Source organism: Sorex araneus, chromosome 4, assembly GCF_027595985.1.
Source record: "Sorex araneus isolate mSorAra2 chromosome 4, mSorAra2.pri, whole genome shotgun sequence".
NCBI classification, from domain to species: domain Eukaryota; kingdom Metazoa; phylum Chordata; class Mammalia; order Eulipotyphla; family Soricidae; genus Sorex; species Sorex araneus.
Genome location: NC_073305.1, coordinates 73,243,666 through 73,257,710, shown reverse-complemented (window position 1 = coordinate 73,257,710; position 14,045 = coordinate 73,243,666). Strand labels below are relative to the sequence as shown.

The 14,045-nt window shown below is 54.8% G+C and overlaps 1 protein-coding gene across 1 annotated transcript in view; it reads right to left on the bottom strand.

Annotated features, from left to right (window-relative positions):
* SLC5A10 (solute carrier family 5 member 10) overlaps positions 1-14,045 on the bottom strand; it is a 50,366-nt gene that overhangs the window by 1,476 nt on the left and 34,845 nt on the right. Inside the window, exons 10-11 of the mRNA XM_004612839.2 lie at positions 5,786-5,893; positions 3,164-3,314 (exon numbers count right to left, since the gene is read on the bottom strand). Of these exons, the coding sequence (XP_004612896.2) occupies positions 3,164-3,314; positions 5,786-5,893 (259 nt within the window). The remainder of the gene's footprint in view (positions 1-3,163; positions 3,315-5,785; positions 5,894-14,045) is intronic.

The window sequence follows — 14,045 nt, the reverse complement described above, 5'->3', positions numbered from 1 at the left end:
GAGATTGAACCCAGGTCAGCTGTGTGCAAGGCAAATGCCCTCCCCGCTCCAGCCCCTGGGAGGTTTTCTGTGCTTCCTGCAGCCTGGGATCCACTCGCTTGTGGGCATTTCTTGGGTGAACAGAGGAGATGGCAAAGGCTCCAGAAGGCTGTTCTGAGACAGGCTCTGCTCTGTACAGAGCCAGACAGCAGGAGAGCACCACCCTCAGGAAGATCTCTCACGTGGGGGAGAGCAGAAGCCTCGTAGGGGACTCGCCAATGCGCAAAGGCAGCAGGAGTAAGGAGCATGAGAAATGGCCTTCAGCTTGGCACTGGGTGGGCCTGGGGGACAAGTTAGAAAGGGTAACACTAGGACAATGGCCCAGGGGAGAGTGCCACAGAGACACCTGGGGGACGGGAGGGAAATGGGGGACCTCGGTGCAGGGAAGTGGACCTGATGGGGGGGGGACAGCTAAAACTCAATCATCAATCATCATGAACTTGTAATTCAATACAAATTTGAGTAATTTTCAGAAAAGACAGGGACTCCAACCCTGAGCCCAAGGTGCTTTGCAGGTGTTGGGCCTGCAGCCCCCACAGCCCCTCCTGCCCACTCCCCTCTCAACACCCCTCCAACTGCAGGCCCTGGGTCCACTCTTACAACAACGAGGAGCCTGCCTGAGTGCTAGGGGAAGGGGGACCTCGTCTCTCTCCAGCACAGAGAAGATACAGACAAGCCTTGTATCCTGGGCTCAGGGTTGGGCTGGGGGGACCCCAAAGGAGGCATCCATCCTGGAGGCCCCCCAGAATGAGGAGGCCTGGACCTGGATCTGGAGCCAGAGTGCTGCTTGTCCTCCTTAGCTGACCTTAACCATCTTTCCCTGGTCAGTTGGACCCCTGTGGCCCCTGAAGGGTGTATGTGTGGGGGGGCTCCAGGCCGCATGGTTGGTGTTGTGTGCACAGCAGGGCAGGGCCCGCCTCCTGCTCACCCACTCCTCCCTGTCCTCCCTTCCAGGCCTGAGGGGGAGGGTGGAGGGAGGAGGTGCCACCTTGATTAAGGCTAATTAACCCTTAGCCTGGCAGGCGCTGCCCTCTTCAAAGGCCAGGCAGGCTCCACCACCACCCACCCCGCCCTCGCCCTCCCGGGCCTCCCCGCACCAGACTCAGCATCTCTGGGCCTGTCCCGAGAGGGCCCTCGCCTTGCCACTGCCTTCTGGGGTGTCCTCTCCGCTACCCCAGCGCACCCCAAACCCACACGCCGTTCCTCTGCCTGAGTGCCCTTCTCCCTGGCCAGCCTCCCTCTCCTCTGAGGCTTAACTAAGGGCTTTTCTCCTCCAGGAAGTCTTCCTGACACCCTGACCCCACTCCCATATAGAGCCAGTCCCCCCCCATCACCCCAGGGTGCTGTCCTGGTTAAGGGTTTAAGGCACAGCTTGTGGACTGAATAGCGAAGTTGGAGGGAATAGCAAGGGAGGAAACTAAGGAGCTGGAAGACTAGGGTGCGGGGCGTGAGGTGGGCAAAGCGCAGGGCTTCAGAGAGGGGCGGCCACTGCCAAGGCACCCCTCCTGGGAGACCCTCAGCTCATCCCTGTGCCCCTGACCACCAGTCTGCCCCATCACAGCCTCTTGCCCGGGCTCCAGGACCCCCGTGGGCCTTCTCTCTGCCTGTCCTGCATGAATGGGGGTTGCACTGGATCAGCATCTTAGGGAGCACCACTGGATCAGTGTCTTAGGGAGCACCACTGGATCAGCATCTTAGGGAGTATCACTGGATCAGCGTCTTAGGGAGCATCACTGGATCAGTGTCTTAGGGAGCACCACTGGATCAGGGAGCATCACTGGATCAGTGTCTTAGGGAGCACCACTGGATCAGCATCTTAGGGAGCATCACTGGATCAGTGTCTTAGGGAGCACCACTGGATCAGTGTCTTAGGGAGCACCACCGGATTGATGTCTCAGGCAGGAGGATGCTGGAGGTACTGAGGGTGTCCCAGAGGGAGGTGTGGTAGAACTGACCCAGCCTCAGACCCCACATCACACCCTTCTGCTCCCCAGACAGGCAGCTGGGGGGGGGGGCGGAGAGGGAGTGCAGTGTCTCTCGGGAGTGGGCTTGGGGGCAGAGGGGGCGAGGAAGTCGGGACAGTGGCTGGGCGGCTGGCATGGAGGGGAGGCCCTGCAACCCCTCGGCTCTGTGGACCGAGCAAGCGCTGCTTCTACGGAGGCCAGGAAGTGGAGGCAGGCCCTGCGGTTCCCAGTGTCCAGCCTGGGGTGTCAGGAGGACACCCGAGACCCAGCTCTGGCAGAGAGGGCGGCAGTGGCGCTGGCACAGGGCTGTCCGGGGCTGGGGAGAGGCCCTTGTTTGGGAGCTGCGAGGCCGGGATGAGCTCACGTTCACTTGTCTGCACTTGGCAAGTCCCGACAAGACCTTTCTGTCAGGAGCTGCTGTTTTCATCGCCGGGACGAGTGCTGGGAGCTCCCGAGAGGCCCGCCCTGAGGAGCGGCCACAGGGCACCCACACCAGCTCCTGCACCATCGCCCAGTTCACCTGGAAGGCCCCCCAACCTGCTGAGCCCAGGCAGGGAGGATGGGGGCAGACAGTGCGATGAGGAAGGAGAGTCCCATGAAACAGTGGGGGTGTGGGGGAGGGGACCTGGCAATATTCCCGGGAAGCATGGAGGGATGGCAGGGTCTATTCATGATTTGGGGAATCAAGGAGGGCTGCATGGGGGAGGAAACACAGGCAGGATCTAAAAAGAGTGGGTAAGTCATTGAAGGAACAAGGAGAACAGAGGGGCTGGGAAACCAAGGGGGTGGGGGCGCCCAGAGCCTGGGGTGGGGGCAGCTTGGACCCAACTGTGGCCAGCTCTGAATTCTGGCTTGAGCCCTCTTGGACCAGCTGGGACATGTAGGAGGCTTGGGGGTTCAGAGGGGGGGAAGCCGGAGGTGTCGGGGTGGCCGGGGAGCAGGGTCTGCCTGGCCTGCTCCCCAGGAAACAGCTCAGAATAGGAGGCACGGAGAGGACGAGGATGTGACCCACACAGGCTGGAGGAGCAGTGTGACCTCCCTCTTGCCTCCCCGCTGGTCTCCTTCCCCCCACTCCTACTCATTCCTCAAAGCCCATCTCAGCAGGGCTCGGCAGGCTGGGGCCTCCGCCCAGCCCCACCCCAAGCAGGCACCCCTGGTACCGTCCCACCAGCAGCAGCTCCCGCTCGCCTGCGCGGGGCCGTAGCTGCCTCCAGATGTCCATGGTGAAGAGGGTGCTGCTGCTGTTGAAGACGGAGGTCAGCGAGGACATGAGCGCGGCCATCATCACGGCGACCATCAGCCCGCGCAGACCTGCAGGGACGGTGCCGGGTGTGGGCTGGGGGACTCCTGGGCCTGCGGCCTGACCCTCGTGGCTGCAAAGCGGCCGCCACTGTGACTGCTGCAAAGACCACGGCTTCATCTGATGGGAAGACTACTGACCCCTTGGACATGAGCAAGGGGAGGCCCAGGGGGAGAAAGTGGCCGGGGGTAGGGGCAGGCCAGAAGCAGGACCCCTGACTAGTCACAGCTCATCTCTATCCGGGCTGAGCTTCCCGCAGTCTCAGGGGGCCCTTTGTAAGTTCTCCCCCAGGGGAGAAAGGGAAAAAATCCACCACCACCACCCCCCATTGACTGAAAATGAGTGAGGGATCCCACTGAGGAGGGGAAAGACCCTGGGAAACCATGGGCTGGACAGGGGCGGAAAAGGACACTGACTTTCGCCTCGGTGCTGTGTGGCTTCAGGTCAGGTGCCTGCCATCTCTGGGCCTTGGATTCAGGCTGTCTCCATGTTCTCTGACACACTTGCTCTAGGATTCTGTCTGTCCTCCGGGGTCTGTACACCTGCCTGCTCCTGGTCCTCCCCCCGCTCCCCAGGATCAGTGTGACGGGCCCCTCCCTGCACGCTCAGCCTTTCAGCAGCTGCTCATTGCTTGGCTAGGATGCTGCCCTGGCTCTGGATCTGCTGTTTTGTTTTGTTTTGTTTTTTGATTTTGAGCCACACCCAGCAATGCTCAGGACTTACTCCTGACTCTGCGCTCAGGGATTCTAGCAGAGCTCAGGGCACCAAGGCCGGGCCAGCCGCGTGCAAAGCAAATTCCCTCCCTTGCTGTACTATCACTCCGACTCACTCTTATTTCTCTTTCAAAAATAAAAATTGGGGGAGGCTGGAGTGATAGTACAGTGAGTAGGGCACTTGTCTTGCATGTAGTTGATCCGGGTTGGATCTCCAGTATCCCATATGGTCCACCGAGTACCGCCAAGAGTGATTCTGAGCACAGAGCCAGGAGTAACCTGCCAAGCACCATCAGGTGTGGCCCAAAACAAACCACACACAACTGGGGCCCACACAAAGCAGTATTCTAGGTTACTCCTGGCTCTGTGCTTCAGGGTCCCGGAGGTGCCAGAAATCGACCCTGGGCCTCCCACATACAGTCTGGGCTCAACGCACTGAGTGAAGCCCCCAGCCCCGGCCTGTGCCCGAGCAGCTGGGTGAGGTCTGGGCTGCCCAGGGCCCTTCAGAAAGGGAGTTCAGCTGGTCACCCTCCTTCTGCTCAAAGAAATTGGTTGACATGGGGCACCTTCTCCTCATCAGGTCTGAGTAATGTGGGGGCAGGCAGCCCCCCACACTGCAGACGAAGGTGAGGCCCACAGGAGAGGCCCAGCCTTGCACCCAGCAGTTCCCTGAACTTTTAGGTGTAATCCTGGCAGCTATGCCGAGCACTGTGGAGGTGTCATTATCAGCCATTCACAAACGAGGCCACTGAAGCTCTGAGCAGGGAGTGCCATGCCCCAAATATCTCCACCAGCAAGTGGCAGAGTCAAGGTCCGATCCCAGGTCTGTGAACCCTGGTCCTCGGAGGGGACGTGCAAGGTGGGGCCTGGGAGTTTCCACAAGGGATGCCAAAGGGAGGGAGGAGAAAGCTGGGCTGCAGGGAGCCTCAGAAAACTGCCTCATTTGCTCGGTGGAGTTCCCCACCCGCTGCGTGGCCTCTGTGCACCCCCCCTCCCCGTGATGGAGTTCCGCCCACAGACACCGTCGGGGCTGCCGTCACGAGAGAAACACAGGAAAGCCCAAAGCTGCCCTGCCTGGCCCTTGGCTCCTGGTGGCCCCTGGCTCTGGCCTCGTAGGGCCGCAGGGACTTGTGGGGAGGGAAGCTGGCATTCGAGGCTCATTTTCTCTGTGACCTCAGACAAGCCGCTCTGTCCACTTAGTCCTCCACTGCCCTCTCAGGGAATAAAGGGAGCTAGCGCTGCCTGGAGCACGCAGGCTAGAGGTCTGCCCTGCCAGGCTGCCGCGGCGAGTGAAGGACTTCCTCAGGCCACCCAGCGCGGACTCCAGCTTCCCTGTCTTCAGCCAGGCCATTTAGCCTCTCTTGGCCTCAGTTTTCCATCTTTAAACAGAGTGTAGGCCGAAACCGTAGTACAGGGTTCGATGCGTGGCATCCCATAGGGTTCCCTGAGCACTGCCAGGAGTAACTCCTAAGTGCAGAGCCAGGATAAGCCATGAGCATCACTGGGTGTGACCCAAAAATCAAAAAACAAAGAAAAAAACTCAAGCAAAGGGTGTGTGTGGTGGGGGTGGGGGCATCTAGCAATATAACTGTGTTCTCGGAAGAGGATGGGAAGAGGACGTGGGTGATCATGCAGGAAGTTGGCATTGCCCAGAGCTGAGCCCTCGGCAGTGCTGTCGTTGTCTCTCTCTGTTTCTCTTGCCCTGTGAGCTGCCTCCCTACTGGGCGTCAGGGCCTCTCCTGTCCCAGCTGTGCCCCTCCCCAGCTCACCTGTGGGCATCAGCTCCATGACCAGCTTGGGGTAGGCGATGTTGGAGCAGCCAATCTCCGCACCACAGGCCCGCACACACTCGGCTGGCACCACGCAGCCCACGTCATCTGTGGGAGAGGGAGCTGTGACTGCGACCTGGCTCTGAGGAGGCCCCGGAGGAGGGCCACAGTGCGCCGGGCTCACAGCAGCAGTCCCCTGGCTCTGGGCCTCAGTTTCCCCTTCTGGGTCACCAGGAGAGGGCTGGCCAGGCAAGGGGCCCACCTGGGGTGACAATCTCCCTCCACTTGCCTTGCCCGGCCTTTCTCCCACAGCAGGGAAAGGCCAGCTGCGGGGAAGGGGGCTCACCAGCACGCCACTCCCCTGACCATGAGTGCGGGCAGCAACCATCTTGCAGCATGCGGGGGAAGCAGGCCCTGCAGCAGGTCACAGGGAAGCGGAGGAGCTGTCCAGGTTGGTCTGTCTGAGCTCTGGCCCGAGGCTCCCCTGTCTCTCCCTGACAGCTTCCAGGGGCGCTCAGAGCAGGAGAGCGGGTCCCCCAGAACTCTGCAGAGGCTCCCACAGTCCCCATGCGCATGCGGCTCTCCCAGGCTGCTAAGCCCGCCCTCGACCCTTCTGCCTGGACCCTCCCAGGGCACAGGGCACTGCCCCCTGAGAAATCCCCCTAACTCTCCACCTGCCTCTCGGAGCCACCTCCTCCTCCCTGTCCTCCCTGATGACAGACAGACCACATGGGCTTGCTGATTGATTTCCTGCCTCTGACCCACGGGCCAGGTGAGGGAGGTGTTCAGAGCCCACCTGGAAACAATGCTCCTGTACTGAGAGAAGGGGGACATGCGGACTGTCCTTGGTCTCGGCCCAGACCCCCAGGTCTCCCAGTGAGCTCAGAACAGAGCCCAGGCATGGGCCCCTCTCACTGGCTCCTGGCTCTCTAGGTTGGGATAGCTGATGGAGAAACTGCCCCCATCTTCTTGCACCTCCAAAGAAATGCTTTGTGCACCCATGGCCCCCCAGCTCTGAGAGGTGACAGAGCAAAGGGCAAAGCCAGGGGCAGGGCAACAAGTGCTCAGGGGGTCCCCGGAGGATCTGCAGGGCTCGGCGATGCCCATGCTGATCCCGACTCCTGGCTATCACCCTCTCAGGGCCCCACAGGCAGGGGCAGGGGGTCCCGGACCCCTTCCTCTAGGCGCGTGTCCCCTCCCCTCAAGCCAGAGCTCCAGGCTTCTAGAACAGCTGTTCCCTGTGCCCCGCTGGTCTCTGCCCAGACTCAGTTCCCTCCCCCTTGTCCCAGGGTGCCCCCAGACCCCTGCCATCTCCAGCTGCTCTGACCCTGACTCCATCTTCATCTCCTCTCTTCGCCACCTGGGCGCCACACCCGCCGCCCTTTCAAAATCCGGCTCTGCTCAGACCACTTGCTGCCCAGGAACTGTCTCCCAGGCCCGAGCCCTGAATCCATAACTGTCTGGGGAACAGCCTTCCCAGGGCTCAGGGCAGCCTGAAGCCACCTGTCGCCTCCACATCCCCTTGGCCCTGTTCTCCCTCCTCATCCTCATCCCAGAGGCCTCCTCAAGCTCCTCCCCACCCCTTTCAGGGCAGCTCTGAATCACAATAGTTTGTTTGCAAATTTTCTCTCCCCCACTGAGAGCTCCTCAAGGGCAGACACAGACAGGAGTTTGAATCATCCCTGAGTGCCTTTCCGGTACTGAGAACATTTATGAATGAATGAGTAAGGGAGTGAATGATTGGGAAGAAGGAGGAAAGGCGCGGGATCAGAAAAGGAAAGGATCCCAGAAAAAGCCAGGAAGGAGCTCAGTACTGTTCTATCCAGCTGCCACCCTGCACGCATGAGTGAAAGCGCAGAGGACCAGAGAGTAAAACATGTTGGAACACACAGATCCAGGACAAAGCCCGGGGACAGGTGGACTCTGGGGTCACTGGGGCCCAGCACTCAGAGGGCAGGGCCCCTGCTGACAGGTTCTGAGCCTGGACCAGCTGGCTCAGAGCTTAGGTGGCCCAGCCCTCCCGGGAGGGCCCAGGAGGAGTCACGGCCACATAATGGCCCAGAAAGCCCAAGTCAGGAGATTCTGGCTGGTTTGTTCCAGGCTCCCAGCCTGGGCAGTGCCTCTGGGCACCCTGGCCGCCTGGCCTGCCGTGTTTATGCTGAACAGCAAGAAAGGGGAAGCTGCCCTTGATGACAGCAACACAGGTGTTGCCACCTCGAGTTCCCTCTGTGCCAACCTGAGCCAGGGCCACCGCAGGGGCTGCAAATCGGGGACCCCTCTAACTAGTCTCCACTTTTGCACCCCTTTTTTGGCTGGTTTTGTGTTTTGGTGTGGGGGCCGCAACTGGCTGCGTTCAGGGCCTTCTCTGCATAGTACCAGGGGAAGGTCACTCCCTCGTGGAATCAGGAATTGGACACAGGCCCCCTGCGTGCAAGCCCAGCGAGCCATCCCTGGCGCTTTGGGCCCGCTGTGGACCCGCCTAGTCAGACCCACAGGGAAGCTCTGTAGCAGCTGCTACCCTTCTCCCTTGCTGCTTCCTCCCTGGGCCAATGTCAAGTCCAGCAATTCCATCTCAGGCCCCAGGAAACTTCACCAACTCCAACAGAGGATGCCTTGTCCCCAACCCTGCCTTTTATATTTTCCTCTGAGTGACACCTTTTATTTTCAGTTCTTCATCAGGGCCACACCAGGGCGGCATGGGGTGTCCCAATTTCTCGGTGGTCACCCCCACTCTAAGGCCACGCTTGTTCTGTACCCTAACTTCCCTGGGGTCCCCTGTGCTGGCCTGCACAGACACCGGAGCTGAGACCCACACTGGTGGTCACTGTCTGGACCTGCCCCTGTGAGCGCTGTTCTTGCAGCCCCCTCACCCTCTGGAATCACCTGGGGGACAGAGACTCCCCCCAGCAGTGCAGAAAGGCCGGGGCTTTCAGGTGGGAGCCCTCACCCCATCACGGTGGTGGGCAGGGCTGTATGGACTGACCATGGCCAGGGTTCTGCAGATAACCACCCACCACACCCAGGTGCCCAGCCTCCGGGACTGCAGGGCAGGAGGCCAACTGGTACGGCCCCGCGGAGGGCAGGAGATACCTTCCCTGAGATACTGGGGTTTTGTTTTCTTTTTGGGGTCACACCCAGCAGTGCTCAAGGCTGACCTCCTGGCTCTGTATTCAGAGGGGCCAAGGCCAACCCATCCCACCTGCAAAGCAGCAGCAGAACCATCTAGAACACCTGCCTGCCTGTCCTCTGCCCTGCTCACACACTCTAGGGTCTCCCACCCCCCACAGAGGGATCATTGTACATTCATGGCCCCCGCACATGGCCAGCCTCACCCCTGCCCATTTGATTCACACCTCTGGGCTTGCTGTGGCCTCTTGCTGCTCTCCCTTCCCTCCTTCAGAAACCCAGGGGCTCACCCTCTTTCCTCTCAACTGGACTTTGGGACACACCCTCCGCAGCACCAACAAGTCTGGGGGCCATGTCTGTCCACCTTCCCACAAACTATGACCACAGGCTCTCAGGAGGGCCCTGGCCTAGCAGTGCCCAGTAAAAGTTAAGGGGCCCCTGACAGAGATTGTTGACCTAAGCAATAAGATGCTTAGGGGCCAAATAGTACTGTGCGCAGGGTGCTTACTTTGCCTGCCGCCAGCCTGAGTTTGAGTCCTGGCACCGCAGATGGACCTCTGAGTGCTGCCAGGAATGATCCCTAAGAGTAGAGGCAGGAATAAGCCCTGAGCATCATAGGTGTGGTCCAAATCAATTTTTTTTTAAAGTAGGATTTTTTGAATCATACCCAGCAGCACTCAAGGTTTACTCCTGGCTTTGTGCTTTGGAATCATTCCTGGTGAGGCTCAGGGGACGTATGAAGTGCCGAGGATTGAACCAGGGAAGTCTGCACGAAAGTAAGTGCATGTACTACCTCTCTGGCCCTTGACTCTTTCCTCAAGCAAGCACAGTGCTCCCCCTCCACAAACAGGAGCCAGCTCAGACACCTGCATGGCAGGAGGGAGCAGGAGCAGAGGCACAGACCCAGGTTAAAGGCCAGTTCCACCAGACTGTCATTTAAAGCCTTTGATGCTATTTCTGCTCCAGTCAATTCCCCCTGGGGGCATCCTGACGCCCCACAGCTGATCAAAGCCTCACCTCACACCAAAAACCCAAAATAGATCATAGATTTACATGCAAAATGTAAACCTTTCAAACACATGGGAAAGAGGGGAGAAACTTTAGGACCCAGGACTCCACCCCCTTCTTGGGCTTGACATCAAAAGTAGGTCCATGAAAGGAAAATCGGGTAAATCAGAACTCCTGCAATCAAGTGTTCACTCTGCGTAAGACATCTAGGAGAAGGCTGAAAGGCAATCTGTAAAAACTGAATTCAGGGCTGGTGAGAGGGGTGCTCGCCTTGCATTCAGCTGCCTCAGTTCAAGCCTCAGCACCACGTGTGCACAGAAGCATGCCAGGTGCTGCCCTGGAGGAGTCATCCCAGACTCACAGGGCTGGAGCGGCACTGTATCCTCTGGCCTCGCCATGAACCACTCGCCCAGGTTTCTTGAGCACCACTAGGATGGTACCCATCCTCCCAGAGTCACATACAATGAATTAATTTAGTGAAGTTAAGGTACAAAATTGTTTATATACAAAGTCAACTGGGTTTTTTTTTTTGGTGTGTGGGGGGTTGGAGGCTACACTCGGGGTTACTCCTGGCTCTGCACTCAGGAATCACTCCTGGTGGTGCTCAGGGAACCATATGGGGTGCTGGGATTGAACTTGGGTAGACCACATGCAAGACAAGCACCTACCCACTTTACTATCTTTCTACCCCCCAAATCAATTATTTTTGTACATCAACAATGAAGTACAGAAAGGGAAATTAAGGGAACAATTCTACTTCAAATAGCTCTAAAAAGATATCTAGGAATAACTTGAGCCAAGGAGGGAAAATATCTATATAGTGAAAACTTTAATACATTGCTGAAAGAAATTAAAGATAAATGGAAATGATAGTCCATGCACGTGAATTGGGGGAATTCACATTGCTAAAAGTTCATGCTATCTAAAGCAGTGTATAGGTCCAATGCAATTCCTATCAAAATTCTAATGACAGTTTTCTCAGAAATAGAACAACAATGCTAAAATTCACAGGGAACCACCAGAGACCTTGAATAACCAAAACAATTTGAGAATGAGGAACAATGTTGGAATCGTCACAGCTTCTGATTTCAAACTACATTACAAAGCTACAGTAGTCAAAACAGTACAGTATTAAAATAAAATGACACAAAGCTCAATGGAACATAATAGAGAGCCTAGAAATAAATCCATACACATATAATCAATTAATTTACAATAAAGAAGCCGCTAACATACAATGGGGAAAGGGCAATATCTCATCAAATTATTCTGGGAAATCCAGGTGGCCCATACAAAAGAATGAAACTGAATCGATATCTTACACCATATACAAAAATTAATTCTAATCAATTAAAGACTTATCAATGTAAAACCTGAAACCATAAAACTCCTAAAGAAAATATAGAGGGTAAATCCTTTGACATTGTTCTTGAATTATTATTTTTTTAATTAGGTATAAAAGTCAAAAGCAGAAAAAACAAACCAACAACAACAATAAAAAACCAAGAATTACCACACTAAAGTAAAAACTTCCACATAGCAAAGGAAACCATCTATAAAATGAAATGTAAATCTACCCAATGAGGAAACAAGGTTTGCAAATTCTATATCTAACTAGAGCTTAATATCCAAATATTTAAGGTATTCACACAAATCAATATAAAATAATAATAGGGGCCAGAGAGCTAGTACAGCAAGGAAGCTTCTTGCCTTGCAGGCAACCTGGTTTCCAATCCTGGCACCATATATGTTTCCCTGAGCCCCTCCAGGTGTGACCCCTGATGACCCCTGACCACAGCACCACAACTAGGCACTGAGCACAAGTATGGCCCTCTCCCCCCAACACAACAACATAGGCAGAGGAACTGAATGCACCTTTCCCAAAGGAAATATTGGGCCAGTATGTTTTCTGCACTAGTTGGGTGGTGGTTGCTTGGGGGCATACCTGAAGGTCCAGTGCTTGGGAACCATGCAGTGCTGGGGATTGAACCCAGACCTCCTATAAGCAAAACATTTGTTCAGTCCATTGAACTATCTCAGCAGTCCCGAACAATATAACTTTATCTCCCCACCCTCCTAGCCCATAGTGCTGGGAATCAAACCCAGGACTTCACACATACAGACAAATACCCTACCACTGGCGATATCCCTGGCCTCTAGAGGAATCATACAGATACACACACACACACACACACACACACACACACACAGACTCAACATCATAATATCATCAGGGAAATGTGAATCAAAACACCAGTGAATATGGCATCAACAAGACAAAGTTGGGGCCAGAGAGATAATACAGTGATTAAGTTGCTGGCCTTGCATGCAGTCCACTCTGGTTTAACCCCTGTCATCACATGCTTGCCCAAGAACATAGCCAGTAACACCCCGAGAACCACCAGGTATGGCCCAAAGCCTTCCAACCCTCTGTCCCCCAAAATAAAGACAAAATAGGGTTGAGGAGATGGCTTAAGCTGCGGAGCATGTGCTTTGCATGTCCAAGAATGTGAGTTCAGTTTCCAGCTCCAAATGATCCCCTGAGTACCACCAAGTTTGGCCCTGGTGCCCCCAACACACTGCATCCCTGAGCCACAGCACTGAACTGTCAGTCCTGAGAGGCAGGGGGGAGCATTGTCAGGAGGAAGACTTGGGCTCTGGACTTGCTGGGGTTGAGTTTCCCTCCCCACCCCGACAGCAGAAAACCTCCAGAATCCAGCCACAGCGATGCTCAAGGCCACTCTCCACACACTCAGATGAGCCTCATGCATGAAGGAACCGACAGAGGAACCCAGGTATGTGAGACCTGTGGCTGAGATATCCAAGCCAGCTCGGATGGGGACTGGGCCTCCTCCACCAAGATTCCCAGTTTTCCAGTAGCTTGGCAGTCACACCCACAAACTGCCCCTGGTGCCATGTAATTTCATCAATGGCCAAGATCCAGAGACTATAAAACAAAGGCCCTGGAAGAGAGCAATGCAGAATTTCACACGGCAGAGCCTAGCAAGCTACCCGTGGCATAGTCGATATACCAAAAACAGTAACAATAATGGGCATCATTCCCCTGAACACGACAGGAACGAATAGAGACGTTACTGGTGCCTGCTCAAGCAAATCAATGAGCAATGGGATGACAGTGATAGTGATATATATATATATACATACATATATACCTATATATGCCTATATCTCTCTATGTTGCATATATAATATAATTTTTATATATATTTATGTATATATGATAAAGACAAAGTCAGAAGTGCTAGTAGGGATGTGAAGATCTCATTTATCTGTGTAATCTTAAAAAAACCTTATATACACATAATAAAATGATGGTTGCTAAAGAAAGGAAAGGGGGAGGTGGTGGTGAAGGACATAAACTTTCAGTTATAAGGCTGGCAGATCCTGCAGCTCTATGGTAGAGTGACTCTGATGAGTATATTATCTACTTTGAGAAAAGAAAAAAAATTGTTTGTTTGTTTGGGGGCCACTCCCACAAGTGCTCAGAGCTTACTCATGGCTCAGGAATCATTCCTGGCGGGCTTAGAGGACCATATGAGATGCTGGGGATCGAACTTGTGTCAGCTGCATGCAAGGCAAGTGTTATCTCTCTGACCCCAGAAAAACAAAAGTTTTATATCAACATAAAATATTTGCAGACCACCCAACCAACAAAGGTCTTGTATCTGGAATCTGAAAAGGTCTCAAAAGTCAACCTCAAACACCAAACAATTCAATTAGAAAATGCACAAAAGACCTCAGCAGATGCTTCACCTAAGAGGACGTGCAGATGGCAAATCTGCACCTGAAAATACGTCCAAGGTCATTAGTCACCGGAAAAATACAGATTAACATCACAGAAAGAGATGATTACACACCAATCAGTTTGGTGAAAATACACCCATAGTGACAATAGGAAATGTTGGCAAGGATGTAGAGAAATTGGACAACTCAGGCATCGTTGGTAGGAATGGAATGCAAAACATATGGAAAAAACATATTTGGCAAAACATATTCCTATAAGTGAATGATTATATATACTATGTATATGCATATGCATATTCCAGTAGCTAGATTCATAATATGGCTACATGTGATAAGGTTGCATACATCTACACACGCGCAT